Source organism: Wyeomyia smithii, chromosome 1 (assembly GCF_029784165.1).
Source record: "Wyeomyia smithii strain HCP4-BCI-WySm-NY-G18 chromosome 1, ASM2978416v1, whole genome shotgun sequence".
In the NCBI taxonomy this organism is placed as follows: Eukaryota; Metazoa; Arthropoda; class Insecta; order Diptera; family Culicidae; genus Wyeomyia; species Wyeomyia smithii.
The window spans coordinates 51,945,187-51,971,777 of record NC_073694.1 but is presented as its reverse complement, the minus strand read 5'-3'; the positions used below and the strand labels follow the sequence as shown (position 1 = coordinate 51,971,777).

Below are 26,591 nucleotides of genomic sequence, written 5' to 3'. Positions count from 1 at the left end.
CAAATCATTTTCATAATCTGAAGATAAGTGTCGACAAAGAAAAAGATAGTGAACAAATTGATTATGAATGCATTTCACCTTACACATTTCGGCTGTTTGAAATTGGTTCTGTAATCTAAGTGTAGAAAGTTTTATCCAAATCGGAGACCCTTGAATTTGGACAATAGTTCATTTGGCAAGGAAACCATCGAAAAGTCTTTTCAATCACTATTTTAAAAGTAAATGCAAACACTAAATATCTTTCTATTACAGAAGTTATCAGAGATGCCACCGATGTAGAGTTTTCTGAGTTACTAACTAAGAAATTTCCTAGCACGTAAAACTTTGACAAAAAAAAAATAAACAACATCTTCAACATCTTGCGTAGGAAAGAAAACCCGTTAACAATCAAGGTGAGTGCATTTTAGAAATTTCTCTCGTCAAACAATCCATAGATATTGCCATCAATGTCAACGAAACTGCACCAACAAAAAGTTAGAACCCTTAGATTCGAACGGTCTCTTTTCAGTTTATTTCTAAAAGCCAACCTCTAATCCAAAAAAAACAGGTGTATATAATGTCATAAATTGATCATGAAAAAACACCTCCTCCTTATTTCGGCAGCGCTGTGCGCGCAGGTTTCGAATGCTTTACTGGATTGGAAATTTCTCCATTATCTTGCATTCACTATCCTATCTCCGGATCTTGTTGCTGGTTTCGGTTCGGAAAATTTTTCGTCTCGCGTTACCACCCCCGTGCCAATAGGCTCCAAATTAGTGCGGGAATGGGTCGCTACCAGACCGTAAATGGCCAATCAATTGTCACGGTAGCCGACGAATTATGGTTCCTATTTTGTACACCCAAAACCCTGGTAGGTTGTTGGTCTTATAGAGGACCCGTAACGGTTTGTGTTAATTATCGTTGGTAGCTGCTGCGGGATCGGATGGGCGTTCAGGTAAATGGATCCTTTTTGGATGACAAGAATCGATGAGACGACACTGGTCGAGTTTGGCTTCTGCAAGTGCAGTGTGGGAAAGTTTTGTTGAAAATTAGAACCATTTTGAGATTCACACAAATCATCGTTAAGGGTTAGCTCTATATACTCCTTAAAAATAGAGTAATTCCGGTAGGAAAAAATGATCAATTTCAATTCGTTTGTACCTACAGAGTGTGCAGTAAATTTCCAAAATCAATGTTGATTTTTCCTGGTAGTCATGTTTAACTTTTCGTTCGGATGTCGATTGTTACAAAATAACCCTCGGGATGTTTGTTGATCAAATTTTGGGAACTCAAGTTAATTACTTGAGATAACTTTCATCTTCAAACGTTTTTATTCATGACGGTGTAGACTAATTTTCCGATTCAATTCGCCGGAACATTCAGGGCACATATCTGGGACATATCTTCGCCGGAACCGAACCCAACCGTGATGCCAGAAGTCGACTCGTACGGAGCAAAGCACCAAATTACTCGATAGGAGGAATTACTAATGGAAAATTGCCCTTCACTTTTCCATCCAACTAGCAGCGATAAGAGAGATGAACCGCCGTGAAGGCTGCGACTTGAGAGATGCAGCAGCATCAGCATCTCTGGTGAGAGTAACTTAAATTTTCTCTGCTTCTAAGATATGCTCCTCTAATGATGCTTCAATCGAGCATAGATCTGTTCTCTATAGAAGAAAACATGCATATAAAACCCCATCCCTACACCGCACAATTAGCTGCTGCTGCTTAGTTGGATTGACCGGCTTTGCCGTGGCTTGCCTTGCCAGCCAGGGCAAAGAGCGGAGAACCAGACAAGCGGTCGGGTTGCACTCAGACCCATGTCATGGCAACTGTTTCCTGAAGCCGCCGCTGACGATGATGGCGCTAGTGTTGAAAATATGGTCTTAAGATCCGTTCATTGTGCCGCATCAGTAACACATGGTTTTTTTGAGTGCTTCTAATTATATTGGATGTAGGGTTATCCGGAACGTGTTAGAACATGTTTGAACGTGACCATTTATGTCCTGCATAAAATCCATAAAACGTTCGAAACAAAACAAACGTTCTTGGCGCTTCGCATTTCAACATACCACTTGCAGAAACAGTTGATCTCGCATGAACGGAACTTATCTGACTGTTTCGCGAGCACTGACAGCCTTTTGACGTATAATCGAGCCAGAGAGCCAGAGAAAAACGGCTTCAAGCAGAATGTAAAAATGTATGGAAATGACGTTCATGACAGGGATGTGGTTGCACTGCACCCGAACCGGCCGGTACGCATAAAACCATGTCTGGCACACTAGCATTGCTCTCTTCATTTCATACTGCGGCTGGCTCATGATGTGAGCCGGCTTCTAAAATATGGTATGAAGTTGATGAGGCACTTTTTTAGGTTTCTCACTCTCCCTCTCTTTCGCTCATTCTTTCTATCCACGTACAATTCCGAAAATTTCTACACATACATGGAATAAAACTTTTCGACGGCGGTGTCGGTAGCCACCACCGGTTGCCGGTACGTGTGTGTTTGTGTCTGTTAGTTGACCGTAGAGCTTTCGGGGCAAATTGTGGGACCGAAAGTAGATCCACTGCTCAATCTCAGATTTAAGCAAGTGTTTTTAGGAAAATTTTCCGCTGAATTAGTTGCTTGTTGTTTTAAAAAGCAGTAGCTTTGACTGTTTTGGAAAAAAATTATTGCACATTAAAAAACACAATTTTTCAATAATTGTTTGAATTTTTATCTACTTGCAAACTCATTCTCGAAATATTTTGCACAGTGGTTTACAACTGGTCAAAATTCAAATCTTCCTTTAGGATAGGTGCTAGTGTCATGAGAGTCTGAGCCAGCTAATTATTCTAATTATCTTAATTAATTGTGCTTGTTTTACACTTCACACTTTACACTTTTACACTTGGAAATCTTGATAAAAGTTCTACGCAAAATTATTCACAATTTTCAATAACACTGCTGCACTGGATTGTTGATGATGTAATCCCTCAAAATATTTGTGTAAATTATGTTTGGCGATTAGTTGTGAATTATTTTGAGATAGTGAAAACGTGCGTCTTCTAGAGTTATACCGTATATTTTCTGAGTTTTGAGGATATTTTATTTAAGTATCATAACTACGACCAACTTTAATAGTGCGGGAAAAATTAAAAGCACATGATTACCATTACTGATTATCACTTCATAACAATCCGACAAACTTGTCGGTCATTTTTCGTGATTTTTTGAACTATTTTTGAAGGCATTTAATCAATAAGGGGCCATCCACATACCACGTGGACAGATTTTTAACGATTTTGACCCCCCCCCCCTCCCCCTCCGTGGACAACTGCCCATATAAATTCTGAAAAAATTATATGGACCGTGGACGTTAGCCAAACCCCCCCAAAGCTGTCCACGTGATATGTGGATGACCCCTTATACATTTTATACATAACTGACCCTAAGAGCAATATCTAGGGGAGCTTCGTAGCCGCAAGGTTACAGAGTTCGCTTTGATATTCGGGTGGTCGTGGGTTCGAATCTTAGTAGAATCAGGCCATTTGGTTGCCAAAGGACTTTAACATGGGTTTATTCTCAAGCTCTTCACTACATACCCTTCCTTCAAGCTGAATTTTGTAGTATCCTGCTGACTTTCATCCTAACAAAAATAAGTCCTTCTTATAATAAAACTGGTCTGAGTAACGAAAAATAGTTCTCTTCAGGGAATTGTGATTTGGCACGATCTTGGCTGGAGGAACGAGGTTCGATAAGACTCCTTCCTCTTGACAAAATAAGTCTTTCTTATAATAAAACTGATCATAGGAATATTTATCCTCTCCAGGGAATTGTAATTGGCGGTATTGGCACGGGGAACGAGGTTTCGATAAGACTTCTTCCTCTTGACATAATAAGTCCCTCTTAGAATAAACCTGGCTCGAGGAACGTTAGGTGAAGTCTCACTCCAGGGAATTATAGTTTGGTGATATTGGTAGAAAAGAAAGAGGCTCGGTATTATAGAGCAGTAAGCTTGAAACGTAAGGGTAGAATCTCACACACAAGCACGGATATAAATAAAAAAAGCGTATCATTAACTTCAATATGGCCAATTATATGAAGTGCGGAATACAGAAAACACCTGGGCAATATCACAATAGATCAAATGTCTCTGGTCGCAGTGATGAGTCCACACAGAGAAAAAAAGAGCAATATCTCAATATAGTTTCTTAAACACTACTGGTCGCAAAATTTTCACAAACATTTATTCCTAAAAATGCGAATATGTGCCTTGAATTTGAACTTCTCTAATTTCCATATAAGCTGCCTCATTTGCAAGAAACAGACATATTAATAAAAACACCAAAAACCTACACCAACGAAGAACGTGGAACTGAACTGACACTGAAAATAATTTTGTTTTGCTAGAAGTCATTTTATAGCAGCTTTTGGAGTCTATTGTGTTATTTTTCTCGCGTTTAGAAGTGTAATCAATCATTCGAAGCTTACCAGGTGTACTCCTAAGTAATTTCCGGTTTTTTTGATGGATGGTGTTCTGTTTTGTTCCGCTTTTGGTAACACATACCATATGTCATTTTGTTCAGTCATATCGAGGGCTTGAACTGCGTTGACATTATCTCTAAAAAATCTTCCAGTAGGTTTTTATTGCGCGTCAAAAATGTCAAATTTTGTACCGTATTTTGAGCATATGCGCCATTAATTGTTTTTCATGTTCAATCAAGGAAAAAAGTGTCCGAAAGCCACTGTGCGCTTGTGAAAGTTTATGGTGATCGTACATTAACACTTCGAACATGTGAAACGTGGTTTCGACAGTTCAAAAATGGAGATTTCGACCTGAACTACGCCACACGCTCCGGTAAGTGAAAATCGTTCGATGACGCCAAATTGCAAGCATTATTAGATGAAGACAACATGCAAACGCAACGACAGCTTGCAGATGCGTTGGAAGTTCAACAGCAAGCAATTTTCAAACGTCTGCGAGCCAGAATATCAAAAACGACAGAAGAAGGTGATTTTGCTCCACGACAATGCGCTGTCGCATAAGTCAAAAGTCGTTCGTCACATGCTGAAACAGCTCAAGTGGGAAGTGCTTGATCATGCGGCTTACTCACTAGACCTGGCGCCATCCGACTACTACCTTTTTGCCTCGTTGGGCCATGACCTTTCTTAGCAGCGCTTGGCCTCGTACGAAAATGTACGAAAATGGCTCACGGAGTGGTTCACCTTCAAAGGCAATGATTTTTACTGGCGTGGTATCCACAATTCATCAGAAAGGTGGGAAAAATGTTTAGAAAGCGATGGAAAATATTTTGAATAAAATAAAGGTTACAGTTTTTTTGGAATTATGTGTTTTATTTGCAAAAAAAAACGGAAATTACTTAGGAGTACACCTGGTAAACTGCGATTATATGTCTTTTAGTTTCCTACAAAATTTAAATCTCAGATTTGGATTTTTCCGCTGGTTTGAAGAGAAGTCATTAAATTTTTTGCATCAACCAATATTAGATCAACATTTCCACTCTTTTTTAACAAAAAGCTCCAGCAACATTGGAAAATATTTTTGTTTTTAGTCTCTTCCATCTTCGGAACCATATGCAGCAAAATTTATAATCCGAATAACATTCGAAGAAGTAGTTTCTAGTAATCGCAAGGGCTTCAAAATGACAAAGCAGATGACATGACGTTTCAACTACAAGGTTACAGAAGCCGTAGTTATCATATAGAACAATTCCGATATTGTTTCGGTGGTGAAGAGCATTTTTGAACCTTAGTGAGTGACGCTCTGCATTCATGCCAAGTTGGATGTACTTTTTGCCCTATCGAACAAGCGCCTGGACAGAGACAGAGACAGAGAGAAAGATTTCCTAGAATTACTGTACACATTGATTTTTTTTATTATAAAGGGGCCACGTAAGTAGTTTTACGAGGATGCAAAAAATGAACAAGAACAGAAGGTTTGACTTAGACTTCGAAAAAAACTTTTTCATCTAAACGTGACACGAAATCGCATTTTCTGATGTCTCAGGCACGGTGTTTCGGCCAATTGAACTATTGGGAAGGAAATTTCCTCTGAGAATCTCTCTCTGCTGTTGTGTCCGTTCTATTGAAGGTTTTTTTAGGTCTAAGTCATAATGAATTTTTCATAATAAACAAATAATTTTTTTTTCAATTTTTTGAAATGTCTTATCGTAAGATGTAAGATTTCGTTAAAAAAGCAATGAAATGAGTTTAGTTAATTAAATTGGTTCTAAACCTTGTGTAGGTCTAACGCTAAGCAAAATTTTATTTATTTGACAGCTAACTTCCCGGGCTTGACAAAAATGGTAACATTAACCAATTATGATCTACAAAAATATGAACAAATAATTTACTTTAAGACTTGTGCCTTCATTTAGCCCACTGTGCTTACTCAGAGAATGATTTTTAGCGCCAAGTTCTGGGTTGCTAAAACCATCAGAATCACTTCTTCCACCTATGCAGGAACGCTGTTGGAAGCTTCTACTTCAGAACGCCGGTGGGGTGCAAGGGGACGGGAATACGGTACACGTGTATTATTATTTATGTTTGTGTATATAAAGTAAACCCAATACAAACCCGTTTCAGGTTACAGCACACGCGTTACCTTGCATTCGTGTCCCCCCTCGGTGGTCACCTGCCGCCCCATTCTCTTCGATTAGTTCATGGTTGGCTATACTGAACAATCCAAAAAGCTGTTTTCGTTGCTATTTTTTCTGGTATGTAGAATAGCATAGGTTCTCGAGTTGTTGGTGAGCTTTCCACGCGCCACGTCTCACTTGCTACGTTATATGCTTTATATTATGTACCGAAAAAAATGCCGGCATACTCAGTCAGTACACACAACATCAACAGTTCGATTTGTATAGAAAGAGAAAGAGTGGGTAAAGGGAATAAGCGAGAGACAGAGAGAGAGAGAGAGAGAGAGTGTGGTAGCGGCGCACACCGCGTGGTGAATCGTTGTGTTGGTAACGCGAGAAAACTAGCAAAGCACCCGGCAACAGTGGTCATACAAGCTGTGTTGTGTGGCGTCTCCTCCACTCGAAACTTTATACGATCGCTATCACGGGATTAGGATGATAACATACATATGTGGCGGTGGGGTTAGCAGAAGGAATGGAACGATAATAGATTGAGTGAATTTTATGGGCGGTAAATGGCGCTCGTATCGGTATGAACAAAAAAAAAAAAGAATGTAATTACTACCAGCGCACTACTACTAGAGATACTACTATTGTGCACACACTGGGTCGACCGATCGACGTGGAAACTGGATTGCTGCGTCGCATAGTGGGAAGCAAATGACGAAAATGAGGCAATTTTTGGAAATGAAAAAATTTCGTTCTCAAATAAAAGCTTTGCTGAATGGTAAATTCCGTCTTTCAAAACTTTTGTGTACCGACGACTGTCATTTTTTTTTTGTTTTGAATGACTCGATTCGATTTTCGATTTCAGATAATATAACCGATAAAATGGTGCCTAAAGTTGTATTTGAATATCCTAGTTACGAACAGGCGTACCACAAATAAACTTTTCTTTACGGTTGGGGTGTAAATTTCAATATAGTGCCTCAAGTTTGTCACTTTTTATTGTAATTCCATCAGCTACTAACTTGTTTACCCTTCTTTTTCCGTATATGCGTCAAAGCATTGCAAGTTTTGATGTAAAGCAGCAGTAGTATCACTAGCTAGTAGCGGCAGCAGCAGCAGTATTGCTAAAAAATCAATGTTGAGTCGTTCGTCAGACATTCAATCAGTTTAGGGTGAATAACTTTTTCTACAAACATCGTAGCGTCCATCGATCTATCTGAAAAGTTACACAGTTGTTATAGGGCCCATAGGGAACATAAAAAGTGCATGGGAGCGAAAAAGTAACACCACCGTTTTTTTCTCATATGAATGTGTCCTAGTCTAGCTAATTGCCTTCCGAAATCCTTTTTCAGAAAAAAAATAGGAACAAATATAAAGTCTGTAATTTAAAAAAGAACTTCATATAAGTTTCTGCAATTTTTCTCGTTGTAATATTTTTGACTATGCTGAAATATAGAAAAATAAGATGAGAACGATACTTCTGGCATTCTGTATGTCAATTTTTTTGTGTGTGGATCGGCATGATTTGTGCAAAAGACAAATAACAAGAACAGCCAATGACAATGCGGAATGCTTGAAGAATAATGGCAGTAGCCCGTCAATCTCAGGGCCTATTGAAGTGTTAACATGCTGAAGTACTTCCTTAACTTCGTTTATCGAAATCCTGATTTCTAGGAAACTGATTTCATTCGTCGTAAGCATTTAGAATGAATCACGGGCGACGTTCTACTACATTATACTTTGGAAGAAATTGGCAAAGAATTACTTACAATTAATTTATCTCGGCAAACTTCCCAACAGCTGATTGAACTCAGCGAAGTTTCTAAAAGTGTCAGTAATATATTTCGACGAACATTCAGCAAGTATAGTAATCTACCGTAAACCAGCAAGTATTGACATTTCGTTTAGCTGTTGAGTTCTCAGCCATTAAATTTAGGTGTGCAGGATGTTTCAGCAGTCATATCCCGTCGATCTTGAAATTCTACAGAAGTCGTGGCCCCGCCTCTAAGGCCGTTTACATACTGGCGCGTTCTGCGTTGCGGAGACGGTTCGCCTTGCTGTGGGTTAATGTACAGCGCTAAGTAGAGCTGTTACACAGCTGTTACAGCGCTAAGTAGAACTGTACATTAACCCACGGCAAGGCGAAACGTCTCCGCAATGCGAAACGCGCCAGTATGTAAACGGCCTAACGACTTCGTATATTTGCAAAATGATTGAGTTTTCGATTCAAAAACTTTCTATTTTTATTCTCTCTGTTTTTGCACAAATGCTTCACGATGTTTCAGATACATACAATGAAAGGTATTAAGGCATGTTACCAGGAGTCGCTAACATTGGATGCTAATTCATACGCACTCTCTTAAATTTTTTTGAAAATTCAGCCAAAACTGCAACTAACCGAAACCTGAAACTTTCTACTGCAAAAGGTTTGTTATCGTTACATCATGATATGAAATACTGGTTATGGTTTAAAAAAATTATTGTCCTAGATCCGGCATGTTCTTCTGCAGCAAGGAAACATTATAAGAACTATGGAACTTTTACGAGAAAAGCATGAAGAAAAGCTCAATAGTTTTTCCGCATAACTATTGTCCCCATTTTCCTCATCCACCCCACTGTGCGTCGTAGCGTTCTTTCGTTCGTTTTGAACTGCATTAGGCTCGCGGAGAGCGGAGAAAGACAATTTTGTTGGGAGATTTCTCTTGATGATGAAAACAAAACCGCGCGCGAGAGAGAATCGCGTACGTAAAATGAGCTGGCGTTTGGTCCTTTCCTTTCATTGCTACGGGAACAGTGAGCCGAAGTGGTAGGCTTTTTTCTCGCTTGCTCGTCGCGGTTTTTTTTCTACCGTTCACTACGGCTACACATACTAGTACACTACCAGTCCAAGTGTGTTTTTTTTGCTTGCTGCCGCTGCACGTTTGTGAGAAGGTAAGAAAAAGCTAGTGAGAAGATAGTGTGCGGTGGGGAAAGAAGCAGAAATAGCGCGTCGTTTGTGTAGAGTAGTAGATGAGTGAGAGTGTGTGCGCGCACGCTCCTCTGTGTGTGAAAAAAGATTCAATCCAAGCAAGCGTTGATCGGTTCAAGAAAGAAGCTAGCAGCGGCGAAGCAGCGAGGAAACAAGAAGCCAGCCACGGTGCGACCAAGTAGCAGCTCAGTGGCTTTTCAGACAGCATCTGAACAGCACGCGTTTTACTGAGTGGTGTGTGAGTTTTTGCTTCTCGCCGGCCGGGCATTTCTCTCTACCCGCCTTTCAAGGATAGAGGAAGAAAAGGAAAAAAAGTTAAGATTTTTTTCTGTTCAAATCAAATAAGGAAGCAAAGTGATTTTATTTTTCTCTTGATGGAATTAAGCTCCTGCGGTGTAAAAGTACCAACAGTGACCAGTACAAGCGGTTATAAACCAAATCGATGTTTCAGCGAGAAGATTTGCAGAAAAAGTCTTCGACTGGCAGTACGGTTATTATAACAGCGTCAAAGTTGAAAAAACAGAAACTATCGATCTTTCTAGATAACGTCTTTTGTGACCTTGGTGTTTTGTAATCAGTGAGACGAGAAAAAAAAAATCAATGTCAGAAGTGCTACTACAACAATAAAACAGTCAAAAACAAAAGTGATCGATCGTACTCTAGGTGTGTGGTTGCAAAAGATACGAGAGGAAAAAAAGGACGCGCGCGGAGATATAATTTGGAGTCTGATCGTGCGAGGGTGTCATGCCGGTAAGAATTCCACCGCAGCCTACCAGTACTAGTAAAAGAAGATCTCCGTCTTCGGCACCCGAGCGCAGAGTGACACCGCGGCACTTCGGACATTACAACAACACGAATATAAACAATAGATTGCTACTACAGATACAATCGCGTCATATAGAGTCGCAGCAGCACTTGCATTGTTGTTTTGTGGTGAGAAGAACTCGAATAAAAGATAGAACAATACCGACTAACTGTTTTTTGATAATAGGACCGTTCAGCGAAAAGTGACAGTCGAAACTGCCGGTAGCAAAAGGGCAGAAATAAGTAAGTTTTTTTTTGTGGCACCCGGGCTTGGGAAACAATTCAATTTTGTAGTACCGCTCCGAGGAAGTGGAAAGTGTTCATCATTTATTTTGGTTGATCGGTGGTGGTTCGTATAGTGAAAAACGAAAGCCTCCGCACAGTACACAGAGTGGGCTGTTAGGAAACCAGCAGCAGTCGGAAAAAGCAAAAGGATAAGCTTTTAGTGTGTGGTGAATTGATCAAGGAGAACACTAGAAAGGTGAGCCCGGGTTTTTTTTTCGGTGCCAGTCGGTCCGTCTGCATGCCCAATATTCCAGTGGGCGGCTGAAAGTTGTTGGCTTCGGGTGGGAAGTGCTTTCGCTTCGTTTTGCATTAGAAGGGAAACTGCAGACTTTGGCAATTGAATTGGGTTGTGAAATTAGTCGAATAGTGGTGAATATTTTTATTTCACGGTGGGGTGTTTTAGAACCAAAGGCTTTCGTTTATGTTGAAATTGAAACTTCCTTCCGAAACGAACATCAATCATAGTAGGTTTTAAATTTTTACTTTTCAACGTATGCTTATTTGCGAACTTCTAGAAGTTTGAAATTCTGAAAACTAAAAATCAGTTCGAAGTCAATTTTGGACATGTATAAAATTTTTATATTTACAATATTTTTTGTGTTTATATCTGTAGTAGTTCTGTACAACTGCCATTTTACTATCTACAAATTAGTCTAAGACACTTTTAATTTTTATATTTTTATTAGTGTCTTTTGGGTTCCTAATATCATAAAATATCCTGGTTACTTGATTTTGTGATGAAAAAACAATAAATACAAATAATTGTGCCCTACTATCCACAAGTTATGTGAAAGCTTTAATATCAATTAAATTTCCTTATTAAGTAATTTGAATCGAACTTTTTGAATCATCATTTAATTGGACTCCAATTGATTGTATGAAATCGCCGAATTCTTCCCCTTCAAAAATTTCAGAACGCAGAGAATGCAAAAAAGAAGTAGTGAACGAAATTTTAATAAAAAATAGGATTTTTTCAAAATTTTTTTTCAGCTATTCATTTAACGAGTTAGTGGATTTTACTTCAGCAAAGTGCTTGCAGTCTTCAACTCGCGAATATTTTTGAAGTGCAACAACAACTACTAAATCCGTACACTGTATTTAAACTAAACATAGTGACTTCTAATTTAACTTCTTTTCAAAATTAGATCGATGTTTTTCCAACATTACGATAAAAAAATTTCATAAATCTATGTTAAAAACTTCAAACTTGTGCTATCAATTTCATGCTTTGCCTAAAATTGATGTCTTGAAGGAAAACTGAAAATTGGTTCGACTAAAATGCAATGACATCACAAGCAAGCAGCTAAATGCTGTAGTTTGATAATAGGGCGTAACGTGCCATTAGTGTTTAAAAACAGCAAGCTAACCAGCCTCGAACTGCGGTTTGACCCGAAAAAAAATGCAAACCTCATTCACAATTGGGAAGGACCGAGGCGTTTGCATTTCTCAAATCCTCTTCTTCCCCCTTGGAACATGAGAGCAGCACCATATGGCATCAGCATCGAAAAAGGATTAATCTCCGGTCCACACCCGAGCTGGGGCGGCCGCGCTCCGTTGCCTTGTATGGTAGCAAAAAGTCTGCTGTCTGCTCTGCTGCTGCAATCAACCCAAATCCGCCGTTCCGGAAGACGGTGGAGGAACTGTGTGGGCGAGAACCGGCGCACCGGCGGAGGCGTCCAATCTCCGGCAAACACAGCACCACCTAAAGAGCAAACGAGAGAGATCTAGACGTGGGAAAGACGACGCCGCCAACGCTAGCGCCGGCGGCGGCTGAATAGGTTATAGAATGAAGTTCTTGTATCGGATGGCCGGTCCGAGAGTAGTAAACCATCAACTATGACTGAAACTACTACCACTACTACTAGTACTGTTCGGATGAAATTGCTGATTTTTTGACCTCATTTCAAACAGCGAATCACAACCGATTAGGCCGCCAAAGCCGCCTACGGCGTCACTTTTCCCTCGCTGCCAATCAAAATCTCTGACAGAAAGTACAAAGTTAATGATAATAACATAATCTATTTATTATTGCAACTCGCGGTCGCAGGCCCACATTAGACGAGGTCGATGCATGCGTATGGGTGCTTGTGTTTGTGATGATTAACGACACGAGCAGCCGCCCCACTGTATTGCTGCTCGGCTTAGTCAAAAGAGAGACTGTAAAAAGCCGGTATAAACATTCAGGCAGGGCTGCGATCGCACTGCCGCTGCTGCAGCTACTGCGTGGCAGGCAGCAGTTGTGTCACTGGCTGCTCGCTCAATTCCGTCCCCCCTGCAGAGTGAAATGTCGTCGGTATGGGGCACAGATTCTTCTTGCCACCGGCAGTCATTGCATTTTTTTCAGCATGACTTTCCTAATTGAAGATTTCGATTAACAGATAAAGAGCGTGTGAGCGTCGTGACCAGGGTTATTTGAAAAATGTGCGAGCGTTTGATAACGTCGCTGTCGGCGGCGGCAACCGAAACGAGGTCGAACTGTCACGGGTTGTTCGATATTTTATCAATGTTCCAATTTATTCGTCGGTTTTTTGGGGAATAGAATCATGTACCGCCGTTGATAAGATTAAATTTCTCCCAATATTAGTACTTAAAGTAGTTCTTTCCCCAATCAAATTATAACAATATTTCTTTTTCTCTTCTATTGCAGAAAGGAGTCGTCTGAGAGTGCATAAGCAGCAGACGAGTTACGTGATACAGATTACAGACCGGATTGTGATATAGTGAACCCAAAAGCAGCACCAGCGAAAGGAGAAGTGGGCCCCCTGCTAAGCAGCCGGGCAGCAACTAGGATTTAAGAAACAAAAAACAAATCAAACGCTTATCAGAACTAAGTTAAGGAAGTATAACTAAGCAAACATGATTTTGGCCACGAAACAGGAGCCCTTCTGGGACGACACTAGCAGCATCGACGAAGGCCTCGACTGGCACGGGGATCTCAGCGCGGACATACAGCTAATAGACTGTCCAACGCTGTCCTTCCTCACCGAAGTGGACGAGTCCGACCAGACTTACAACTACGGATTCGGCTTCGATGAGCAGCTGGAGTCGTCCAAGCAGCAGATTCGGAACCACGACTGCATGTGGTCCGGATCGTGCGCCGATCAGAGTCACCCGGGCAAAATGGGCTGCAGAATGATTTCTCATAGTACAAATCACACGGAAAGCGCTCAGGAGCACTCGTCGTCGGTTGGTGGAACCGTTAACTACAACACAGCCGTCAACAGTAATGCTGCAACGCAGCAGAAGTCTATTCTAACCCCGGCTATCAATTCCACTCTTAACATCAACAATAATGCAGCACATAAAATCGCTCCCTTCAAAGCACATGCAGCGCAAATTCCTGCGGGTCGGTCACTGCTGATCCCTCGCAACAACAAATTACAGCAGCCGCAAATCAATCGAGTACCGACAATTTCTACTACAGACTTCCTGCGGGAACGGGAAGGTCCCCTGGCGCTGCATACACGACCGGACACGCCCCTTAGCTTGGACGAAGATCCACCGGAGTTCAAGCACAACATTGATCTGGCCACTTGTACGATCGGTTCCAATCAGCTCCGCCTGACCGATCATTGCAACTCCCGGCATTTAAGTCACCACGGGATGCACCATGACGACGCATCTTCGCTCCGAATCATCAACATGATCAAAGAAGTACTCGAGGACAACGGTAGCGACAGCCTGCAACTGACCCGTTCTTCCAGCGAAATCGGCTCCCTTACGGATCTGCTGAACGATCTGGAAGAGATGAAGGGTGAGGGTCACGAGGATAGCGACACAGAATCGAACGCCGACGGCAGCAGCAGTTGGAGTAGTGGTGAGGGCGGTGGCGGCCGTGAAGCGGACGTCCTCTCCGGCGGCTACACCCACGTCCACCACCAGGAGATGAGTCCTTCGTCGTCGTCCTCCTCGCCAACGTCCTCTTCCGCCGCGTACGAGTACCACCAGGGTACGCACGTTGGCGATCACAGCTACACCCGACCGAAGAACCGCTACAACATGACCGGGCTGGGCGTACAAACGCCCTCAGATTCCGGTAAGTAAACCTATGGTTCTCTCAAAGTCTCAAATAAGCGTAAACAGCGGCAAATTTTAAAATAACCTCGACAAATTGGATTCTTAAAGCCAAACTCTTCCTTGTCTTTCACACTCATCGCGTGCACGCCATTACCTAGCACAAGAAGTTATATATCTCTCCTGTCGGATATCATCGGGTAGACGATTTTCCCTTCTCCTCTTTGTCCTGGTCCCTGGTTCCCCATCAGAGCAGCACAGACGCACTATCATCACTCCCATTTCCGTTCTTCCGGTGTGCTTCTGGCTGCAACTAGCCGCCACACCACAGTGTGTGCACGTTTCTATCCCCCTCTATCAACCCCCGCCCTTCCGGACTGCTGCTGGGTCCCGTCCACATCCCGTCTCGTTCTCCCCACATCTGTCGACTATCATTCGCCGTACGCGCGACTTTTAGCTCCCCTCGTACGAGTATGTTTGCTGTGTGGAAAAATCGATATTGCTCCCCATTCTCGGCTGGCGCTTCATAGAGAAAATCCACTCCGTGACGTCACAAGGCGCGGTCCTCCTTGGCTCCCGAATTCGATGAGGTGGGGGTCGACAGCCAGGAGCTGTGAAGAAGAGAGTAGAAGTCATGCGCATACGCGCGCATCATCTCTATACTGTGTGCATCATCACGTTGTGAAATCCGGCTGCTGCCGCCGGCGGTCAATAAACGCCTCGTCTCGCGGATGACAGTATGTGTTCGTGTGCGTGTGTGCACGTGAAAGTGCGTTGGCGGGAAAAGTCGAAATGTGGAAAATTTTTATACCCTCTCCGTTATCGAGTAAAAGTCCTTCCATTTTTCTAGGAAAAGTCGTAAAATAGGTTGGCGGTTTTTGTTCAATAGTCATCTTTTATGACACGCGTAAAGTTCGTTTTTGATGGAAAATTTGGGCATAAAGATTTTATCGCTAAAGTGCGTGTGCTGCGACACATTCAAGGTCATACCGGCAGGTCTCCCTTGTGCTAGGATTGGCGACGACGCCGCCGCCGTTGTCCGGGTGGGTAGAGATATGGTTGGGGGGTTTTGTACTGCTGATTTTGGCTAGGATGATGATGGGTGGTGGCAGTCCCAAGGACTCATTCGACCTTCGGTAATTTTCCCCCCCCCCTCTGTATGAGATGGGGGGAAGCCCCAAGTTGTGTTAGATATGGGGCTGCTCTAGTGGTCGTAATGTTCAGTAAAGGTGTGTGCGAACGATGATTTCACAAGTTGGTGTAATAATACATCTGCACTCGTCGCGCTCGCTAGCTCACGAGTGACCGAAAGACGCAAATTGGGAGAACTTTGCGCGGACAGCGGCAGGGAATAATGTCTCGTCTGACTCATCCTCCACTCTAGTAACCGGAAATATCCCGAGGGTTGAGGCAATGCAGTAGAATCAGTTCTGGAAGTTTTTTTTTCCACTGCTCTCCCGTTGGATTAGGGCGTCTCCAGACAACAAAAAGCATCTCACCTCTCTCCCGGGTTGTTTCGTTCCACCACTGGCTAGTTTGTGGATTCTGGAACATTTAAATTAATGCTGGAAGTTCACACAGAACTGTGCGACCCGAAACTGTCTGTCTGCTGTGCGCTTCCTGCCGCCGCCTAGAAAGTATGGGAAAGTTCGATGGCCACAATCTGTGTGTGGAATGCGTACTCTCGTTACTGTCTGTCGGCATACCGATCGGAACGGAATGAAACAACCGCGCGACCACGGGTTTTTGGCTCGGTTTGGTGTGTGAAAGCCGCGCTCACTGCTTTCGGCGGCAGAGTACAACCGGTTCAATGTACAGACCCAGCGCGTGTGCGTGATTCTCATTCCCGGTGATTTGGTGTCTTGCGAATAATGCGATCTCTGCTTCCCAGGCTCTTGCAGTAAAAGCGTTGAACAGGTTTACCACTGGAGCGCTGCGGATCTCTGCACATATGTATGAGGAGAGTTGATTTGGCAGAAAAATCAAGGTCACACTCCCAGTCCAGACGCTCTCCAAATCCAAATGGCTTTTTGTTAGACGAATTAATTCGAGCGATCGTTTTTTTTTGCAACTCTCTGACCAGACTTTGAGTTAAAGCATAAAATTCAACCTCCAGACGGCTTTCACTTCGACCTGGCAGTCGAGTGCTGCTGTAAGCAGTTGCTTGGGTTTTTTCTACTTTTTATCAATAAGAAACGATCGCCCATAACCGCGCCCTTTATGTGATCCAACACGGCTTCTCGCAGTGGCTGCCGAGAGAGTGTGGCGTAGCTGAACTTTGAGTTGTTAGAAGAAACCTGCTGTGATGCAATCGCCATCCAGCGATTTTATTTTTTCGCAAAATCATGCGCTCCGTCGGAGCTGTGCGTGCGACTTTTAAATTCCATTAATGTTTATTTTCGGGCCTTCTATTCCGCCAAGCGTCGTGCGGGGGTCAATTAAAAATTTAAATTTTATGCAATCGTGAAATTGGCAGTCTTCGCGCGGCCTTGACATCGGTCATCACGGGGGGAGCACCGACGACGTCGCTGCGGTTGGCAGCAGCTGTGTACCGAAAAAATTAACATACCTTTTCGCATACGCAGCAGCTGCTGACGAAATTGAAATTCTAAGAAACGCCATTTGTCGCCGCCGTGTTGTGCGGAAAACGGGTTCCTTGCGCTGCTGCCTGTGCCACGTAGTGAACTATTCTTTTTTATTACGGCTCCTTTCACGTGCAACCGCCAGCCGTTTTTTTTACCTACCACTTGGTGGTAATGTTTAGTCATTCGGTTTAACTCTGTAATCACACACCGCGAGAAACGGCGCGGCTAGACTATCACGTGGACAGACACCATGCACCATTACAAACACAGACGACCATCGCAGCAAGAGCGAGAGAGAGAGGAACCGTTTGAGTGGCTAGAAATTCTTGGCATATTTGTCAAGTCCGCGCTCCCGGCCCCCCATTCGCCGCTTCCAGCGGCTCCGTCCGTTGTCTAACAGTTCCCGTTTCTACGTGGCTAGAGAATCCGCCACGATTACCAGCGTTTGGTCCGGTTCGGTCCGGACTCTCCACACAGCAGATAGTGGTGCTTCAGAAAACAAGTTTTTTTTTTGCCGACATCCCGCTTCCACCGCACCCGGACCGGTTCAATTGACGTTAGTAAGTAGCGACACATGCTGGCTGCGTCCTGATTGTATGTGCGGATTCTCTCGCACGAGAGCAGCGACGGCGGTGGTGACGGTCTTCTCTCGAGAAGATTGAGATTTCAGTTTGCCGCCTCGCGCTGCTGCGCAGCATCACACAGCGTACAGATGAGGACAGCGTTGCCAGATCGAAGGGAATTTCTAGTTAGTTGATATTGTCAGAAAATTTTCCCATCTTGAAGGGAAACACTGATGACTAGCGGATAAAATTTCGTCCTTTAATTCAGGCATCACTGGCTATAGCTCGGAAAAATTCATTGAGTTGAGCGACAGTCCCGAGCGCGCACCCACTCCGCAGTTGTGCGAATTTTGCGTAACAATTCGTCGACCTACTCACCACACACAGGCAGGCAAAACGACAGCGGCGGCGGTGGCGGCGCTTACTGCTGCTGCTGCGAGTCTGTCTACTAGAGTGCAGAAAGGCGTATGCCGGCTTTTTTGGAGAGTTTGCCAAAAAACGGGCGTATTCTGTGTGTATGCGTGCACGCGCCAGCCATCCAAGCGTGTGTTGGTTTTCTGGTGTGGCGCTGGCCGTTCGCAAATTTTGTGCGAAAGAACTACGGAACGGAGTGAGCCGGGAGTTCAACGAAAAGAGGCAAAATTTCGCATCGCGCGCGCTGTTGCTAGGCGGAAAATGTATATTTAAAGGCCGGCTCGTGTACTTCTCCGCTGCTGTTTCCTCCGCAGCACCCCCCTCCCCCCCTCGGGGTTGCCGGCCGGAGAAGGCAACCGCACACGCAATCGGACTGTATTATATTTTCGTCTTCTTTAAATTTCTTTCGGTCCGGGTTGAGTGTGCGAATGTTGTACAGTGGTACCGCGTCACACCGCGTACTGGCAAACGGGCGAAGAAATTGGAGCAATTTGATCGGAATGTTGGCCTGTTGGCGCAGATCGCATCGAAGGGAAAGGGTAGAGAAATTGGCAAGCGGGCTTGATTTATTAATATTCCCACTTCTAGTAGCGTCCAACCGCCTCGCATGGGTGGATTAAAGGCGAACTACTTTCTAAACTCACAGCCGCCACCGCCGCGTGTCGTTGTCGCCTTCGTGTTTTATTTTCCTCATTTTCGGGGGGTTTTATGCAGTGTTTGGGAAAGTGATTTGATTTCGTTCCCTTCATCGAGAGACTTCGAAAGTTGTGATGAATCGAGAGAACCAAAATAGAAACTGGTAGTGGAAAGAGGAAGGCAGGAAGGAGCGATAAAAAAAACAACTCAAGAAGTAGCGGGGTGCGGGCGGCAAAGCAGACAAGCGGCGCGGTTTCACCTGCTGCTGTGGCCGCCACTGTGAGTTTTTTTTGTAGAGTATGTTTTGGTTTGTTGGTTCGTCGCTTGCTTGCTATGCGTGTACTCTTGGGGTGTTCTTCTTACTTTTGCATGACGAGAAAGATTCTGATGCTGGGACCCACTAGCAGGGGACAGGACAGGGGAAACGCGCACACCGTTGTCGGATGGAATCCGGCTTGGTGCCTTTCACTTCGCACGACTGACTGCTGCCGGCCGAGAACGATGACGACGGACGGACGGACGGACGGTGTGATTGCACTTGGTGCAAAATCGCCTCCGACCGGGAACGGGACACAATTTGGGTCAATGACTCGCTTTTCTTTCGGTTGAAGTTTGGTGTTTTTGGCTCCATCCAGATGGGGTCTCAGTTTTTCCTTCCAGTCGGCAACTAGTAGGAGCGTGTTCACACACTTGGACCGATTGATAACAAGACGGTTGGAATAATCACTCGACATTCTAAAATGAATGGGATCGTTGCAGATAAGAGTCTTCTGAAGGAGGCACTCTACGTTCGCTCGTACGCTGATACGATGATTGAGGTCCAAGGTCACCACAGCAGTTGCGGTGGGAAAATCTTGGCTCTCTGTGGTTTCCTGTGGTGTGAATTCAAGTGAATTATTACTGACCGGATGTGAGACACTGTTTACGCTTTTGCTTAGCAATTGTCTGTGGGTTAACTGTTGTCTGATCAATTTCCTTTCTCTCTCTTCACTTTTTACAGAAGAAGAAATCGACGTAGTTTCGATCGGCGAAAAAAATCTACCAACGAATCCGACAGCGCGTGATCGCCGCGCCCTGCAGAATCGGGTAGCGCACAAAATCGCCCGCAAGCAGCAGCAACAGCAGCAGGTTTCTGGCTCACAGCACCACCATCGACGGCGGCACAGCGACGATGACCTAGCAGCTGGACATCATTCAGCTGGCAGCTCGCAGACCGGCAGCCCCGCAAAATACACTGGCGCTGGATACAATCTGTCACCAAAGTATCTAACTCCGGCTTCGTCGACGACGATATCGGGCACCAATACTCCACTGCCCGGTCACTCCTCAAGTATAGCGAACCCTCGCAAGCGGCCGAGCAAGGAAGAACAGCAGCAGCACCGCGGTGGAAAAAGTCGACACCATCATCAGCATCGCAACAAAAAGCAGCGCATCCCCGGCAAGAAACCCGTCTCTGATTCCTCCGAAGAGCTAGAAACCCTCGAAAAGCGCAACCTCCACAATGACATGGAACGCCAGCGGCGAATCGGGCTGAAGAATTTGTTCGAGGAGCTCAAGCGACAGATTCCAAACCTCCGGGAAAAGGAGCGGGCTCCGAAGGTTAACATTCTCCGGGAGGCGGCCAACCTCTGTCAGCGGCTCAATCGTGAACAGGAACAGCTCAACGCACTCCGAAAGCAGCAACAGCGGCTGTACGCTCGAGTGCGGCAGCTGCGAACCTCGCTGCACTCGCAGCGGCGGTCGATGGAGTAAAACCGAGTTCCCAAAGGGAGGAGGTGGGGCGGACAGCCGATGGACGTATGGAAACAAATGTGATTTCAGATTTAAGTGCGACATGATGCGACAACATTCAACCCAGGTGCCAATAAACAAACACACACACACACGCTACAGCCAGACTGAGAACGACCGAATGAGTGAGCGATTAAGTATGACACTTGTAGGGATAAGACGAAAACGTACCGGTGTACCAGTGAGTGAAAGAGACAGAGAGAAAAAGAGATGAAGGCGTCGTCGTGTATGCGTAACCAAACTAACCTAACTAGATTAAGCGATTCAGTTCCGGCTTGTTCCGCCAAGGAGGCGGAAAAGTCCAGTTTTTTTTTGGTCATTTGCCGATGAAAACCAAGCTTTTTGTCGAAAATTATTACTTTGAAGAAACAAAAATCGAAAACCGCGCAAGAGTAGAAGACAGCCAAACCCCCAATTTCGGGTTTGGTGAGAATTCGGCAAGCGAGATAATCCTGAAGAGAAAATTCCGTTTCGGAAAATGTGTTCGTGCGCTCAAGCTTCACTTCCCCGAAACGATCCTAGTTGTTCCTCTGCGTGTGCGTAAGTAAGCTAACCTTTTTTTCACCTCAACCTCTCATTCCATATCCCCTCACCAAATTTTCTCCTTATATTACGTGTTAGGACGAAAGCGGTGTTGCTAGCACAAACACACCACCTCCACACATAAAATCCACACATAAATACGCGGAAGATCCTCCGATTGAAAGAGAAACACCAAAACAATTGTTAAAAACAAATGCATTTACTACAAAATGATCGATGCATTTATCTTAAAGCTCTCGCTTGCTGCTTGTTAGTTACTGCACTTAAACTTCTCTCATCTTTGTTTTTTTTTTCTTTGTTGGTTTTTCATTTTGAGTGTACTTTTTCTTGAACGAAGTAAAATTCGCTACTCTCAAATAAAATTTAAAAAACAAAACGCAGTTAAAGTTGATATATACTATTATATACTATGGTAAGTTAGAACGAGCAGAAACAGATTAACGTCTGAATTATTATTACTTTATTAGTTGTATAACTATATAGATTTTAAATACTTCTTTATTAAAAAAAGTGAGTTACTGAAAACAATGAAGCGCTTTTGAAGCAATTTACTATAATAGACATAACAACCTTTGATAGACATAACACAACCTTTATGAACTGCATCTAGGATTAGTTGGAACATATAACGCTGTATATAGAACAAACACAAACACACTTAGACAGTACATACTATCATCTTGTAGAGGAAGTAAACGCAATGTGAATTATATAGGTAACAGCGTAAGCTAAAAAAAACCTTATGAAATATGAAACTTAACTTTAATCAGTGCCGCATACATAAAGCCAATGATTTTGTTTATTTTCTTCATTTCTCGAGCTGTTGCACCAAATCCAAAACGGGGGTGGGTGCGCAAGTTCGAATTCCTATTATTGACCATCCATACACACACACATACACATACACGAATGCCCCCAATCAAGGAATCTAAAAATGTCATAAACTTACGACAGGATCTACATTAATTAACTGGCTCAAAACTGTTTAACTACTATCGTGTATGTTTTTTTATATAGTTTTAATTGATTTTTTCTCTTTTAAAATGACATAGTTGTAGAGAACACTGTACTGTCAGCTTGGTGAATGATGAAATTGAATAATACTGTAAATATAGAGCATAAGAAAACGATTTATTTTGTCATCGTTAATGATTGTTTCTCACATGGTTTTTTTTCTGTTCGTTTTTCAACATTGTACACTAGTGGATAGAGGAGAGGTAACCAGCAATTATCGCAAAAACTAAAGCATTGAAAAAAAACTCAAACTTGAGTACCACTTTTCTTTCTTCTTTTCGCGGGAAATTCTACTCAGTTGGTGGAAAGCTCTTCTACTTTCGCTTCTTCCGGACACTTTCCGGTCAGTTGCTAGCTATTCTGCCTTTTTGAGAGCTTTTTACGCAATCGAAGAAATGGAATGGGACAGACGTGTTTTTTTTTTCAAACGTACAACTTTTGATGTTCAGATCAGATCTCTGGTAATGCCAACTGTATAAAAACTATCCACAACTGATGATAATGAGACGACCAGATAGATTGTAACGCGAGTTAAATTGCTGCAAGGAGACATACGAAGAATTATTGGTCTACATGATTATATTATACTAGGTACTACTATTAATAGAAAACAATTACTAGTTAATATGAATAAGCAGACTAGTGGGGAGAAAGTCAGTTGAATGCTAAGGATAACTATAGGGTCTTGTATTTTTTTTATTAATTCGATTAATTTTTTTTTATATATTGCAGTAAAACGCGAAAATGGAAAAAATATACTATTTAGAAAGCGGGAGGGACACAACAAATTGTAATTCAAATAATGACATTAAAAAAACAAACCAGAAAACAAAATTCAACTGTTATTATTTTTTCGTTTGAAAACGTGAAAACCTTTGTTTTGAAGATGGATTTCCTCGATTCTTTTCTTATCTTTCCTTTTCTCATCTCTTTCGTTGTTTCACCGCGCGTCACAGCCGTCGTCGTTTTGTTGCCGTTTCTTCCACTCTCTCGCTTTCTCTTTCTCTCTTTAGTTCAACTTTATTTTTCGCTGTTCGTTTTGTTAGCATAACACGCGCTCGCGCCCGCGTGTTCTCTGCGGATTAATTCGGTTCGGTTTGCGTAATACACGCACGCTAGCGGGCTTAACTATGCGTAAGTATTTAGTTTAGGCTGAATTTTTGTTTTTCATTTGTTTTTCTCGGACGCATTTTGAGTTTTTTTCACAACACATTCCATAAAAAAATCAGAGTCAAAATTTAATCATTCATTTCGTAGAATGGGAATGAATAGAAAAAGTTCGTTGATGGCGTCATAGTCCTTTATAATTTTCAGCATGTTTCTACGTCTTTGTCTAAAATATTATTTTTTTAACTTTTGTTTTAACTGATTAATGTTTTTTCAAGTGCATTTAGTGCATTATTATTAATTCTTAATTCAAAAACAGATCTTATTTAGGATTTCCAATTCCTTTTGATTTTTACAAGAAAGGTAAAAACTGCAAGCAATTTTTCTTATCACAAAAAACTACGCATTTAAAAATAATATTTGAAAAATGAAAGAATATTTGTACTAATTCTTATAGTAACCTCTCGTAGAATTTTGTTATTGGCGATCTCAGATTTGACTGAAATTGAAAGCTAAATTTTATTCAAAATAAATTTTGAGGATCATTGAAATTTTGATCCAGTTTGTGTGTAATAAAACAGGTATTCTGTGGGCACTCGCCAGTTTTTTTCCAAAACTTGAGAGTTTTGAAATTTCCTGATGAATATTCAGTTATTCCAGAGAAAAATAAAATTTAATCAAACATTTTTATGCAAGAATCATGGACAAATTCTATTATATTCAGTAGAAAATATATTATTTTTTTCATTATTATTGTCGCTTTTTGTTTTTATAAAAGCAGCTCTACAGTATTATTATAATTTTGTTCACATCTTTCATAAGCAAGAGGAAATCCATCCAAAAAATCGAACTGCTGGTAAGAAACAAATATCTCGCTTGAAACCGCAAACCTCTAAAAAGGGTGAAAACTGAACTAAATACTTCCTAGAAAAGATTGTACAATAAAAAAAAAAAACAAAATAGACCGAAACTTGTGAACACATTCTAGGGAAAACAGGAAGAAGAAAAGAATCAACCTGCTATAATGCGTATTTAAATTAGTCGTCGCTTGCAGCGAGAGGAAAAAAGAAAACTAAGCCATCGGCAAGCTCTATTATACAACCTCTATAGGAAACAAATTTAGATTTATTTTATCTTGAAGTTGCGGTGAAGCAGAAAAAAATTTCAACACTAATCAATCAGATGGAAATGTATTTTGTAAGAAAAGTAAAACAAAAAACATAAACAAATAGATAACAGGATTGAATCGGATGATTAGAATAACACAGTAATAGGAAAACCTAAAAAAGTAGCACTGAAAAAAATGCGGCAGCTAGAAATAGGCTTGGAAGCAAATTGAAAAAAAAAATGGTTAGACGATGCTTGAAGTTGCAGCATTAAAACGTGTGAATAACAGAAAAAAATTGAAATTTTAGTCAAACAAATTTTGGGTATAAAAAAGGGTGCTGTACGAATATTGTTTGTATAAAAAGAGAAGAAAAGAAGGTTATTTTGTTACAATTTTGGATCATCGATGCCAAAAGAAAAAAAAAAACAACAATCCTATCAATGCAATAAACCTGGGTGTTATTATACAACTTTATTTTGTGATTGTGTATTAGCAGCAGGAATTCGTTTGCTAAATTACCCACAACAAAATGTCAGCAAAGGGCGCAAGCGAGTTGTGAGCCGTCATCCCCAATTAGGAAAAAACTTTGACAACCACGTAAATATTCATATAATAATAGTAAACAACCAAAGCATGCCTCGAGCTCAGGTTCTCAATCTACACTGGAAACTGTATCGTATATGAAACAAAAAAAAAGGAAATAGACAAACAAACATTGAAAACAGACGAATGTTAGGAATAAACAGGGGAGCCATTCTATATTTTGAAACGTACCTGCCATGTTTTACTGTACCGATCGAAGCTGTTAGTCCACAGTTGAGGATGTACTTTTAGGAAACAAAGAAAAAAAAACTCATACTATATAAAACAGATATCTGTTCCGCAAAAAAAAAAAACATTAAATAGCCCTGATGACTTTAACTATGCACTCTAATCTCCATACTCTAAATATTGACTATATGCTTATCGACAAAGAATATCTACCTAAGACATCAGAGTTTAAAGCTAGTAAACGAGGATGACGGACTTACCTCCCGGCCCTTTGCTTGGCGACGATCGCTAGGAGCGAAAAAAGCTCCAAACAAAACAAAACAAAACAAAACAAACAAACCGGTTTTTGGTTCCTATTTTGTATGGTTCTTATTTGCTATAATTAAATTAAAAGAAAAACTCAAATCGAACTTGTAAGTCGGAGAGAAAAAACCAAAAGCAAAAAACTTGTGAAAAGTGTTTTGGGAGGGGGAGGCGAAAAGGGGGAGTAATTGTAAGAAGGAAAGTAAAACTATTTTGAGAAGAAAATAAAAATGAAAAAATAATTATCAGCCGCTAGGAAAGCGAACACACACACAAATTTTTATTGCCATCATGTTTCCACTCGCTCTAAAACGTATCCGGCCCCAACCCACTGCTGCTGCGACAGTCGCAAGTTGTCCAAAGTGATAGTAGTTTGGCAAGTGAATTATCACCGCCCCGCTGCCGCTAAACGAATCCAGCGAAACATGACGAAGTTTATTTTTTATTGTTGTTGTTCCGTTGTTAATTGTTTTAATACCTACATCCAAACCCCTTTGCCGTGATGAATTTGACAGAATCGAAGGAACCTGTGCTGTGCGGCTAACGACCTCACGAACGCCGTGAAGATGACGTGAGCTCTTCAGCGTAAGCGCTTGACAACCGCAGGAAACGACAGCAAGTGGAACAGTTTTTTTTTGTTTTCAAAAAAGTGTCTTCGAATTGCAGTTTGTTCACCTGTGCGCGTGATAAGAAGCGTTTCTGGTTTCTAGGTCACATCTGATAGCTCCGATTTGGGGTGAGTATTGATAACATTTTTTTTCGAAATGTAGGCTGGAGAACAGATTGTTTGCTGACGCGTTTGCGTCACACTCCATCTTTTTGGGCGTCATTTCTGTCGCTCTGTTCGGTAATTACCCTATTACTCTGTTCGGTAATTACCCTATTTTACGAGCATGTTTTAGGTGAGCTTTTTGTATTCTAAATAATGAATGGTAGGTACGTCAAGTTACGAAAAAATCTGTTCACATCTCCTTTATTCAATTTGTTCAAAAAGCAACGAGCATGTAAAGGAATTTTGCAACCTTTGCTCATCAAAGACAGGTTGGATGCAAAACAGCAAGACAGACGAGACCCTAAACCCTCTACCCGTGTTCCTAGTGCGAAGATTGAAAG

At 42.1% G+C, this 26,591-nt stretch overlaps 1 protein-coding gene across 3 annotated transcripts; it reads left to right on the top strand.

The window, feature by feature from the left end:
- The first annotated feature begins 266 nt into the window (after positions 1–266).
- Positions 267–25,105, top strand: LOC129719124 (myc protein). 3 transcript variants are annotated; one of them, XM_055670553.1, is made up of 4 exons: positions 9,347–10,473; positions 10,532–10,825; positions 13,277–14,665; positions 19,842–25,105. In XM_055670553.1, the coding sequence occupies exons 3-4, from the start codon at positions 13,486–13,488 to the stop codon at positions 20,591–20,593; spliced, it is 1,932 nt and encodes a 643-aa protein (XP_055526528.1). In that variant the 5' UTR covers positions 9,347–10,473; positions 10,532–10,825; positions 13,277–13,485; the 3' UTR covers positions 20,594–25,105. The 3 variants fall into 3 exon arrangements, with proteins under 3 accessions (XP_055526530.1, XP_055526528.1, XP_055526529.1); XM_055670555.1 differs by lacking the exons at positions 9,347–10,473; positions 10,532–10,825 and adding an exon at positions 267–392; XM_055670554.1 differs by having other exon boundaries at positions 9,347–10,587.
- Positions 25,106–26,591: the final 1,486 nt, after the last annotated feature.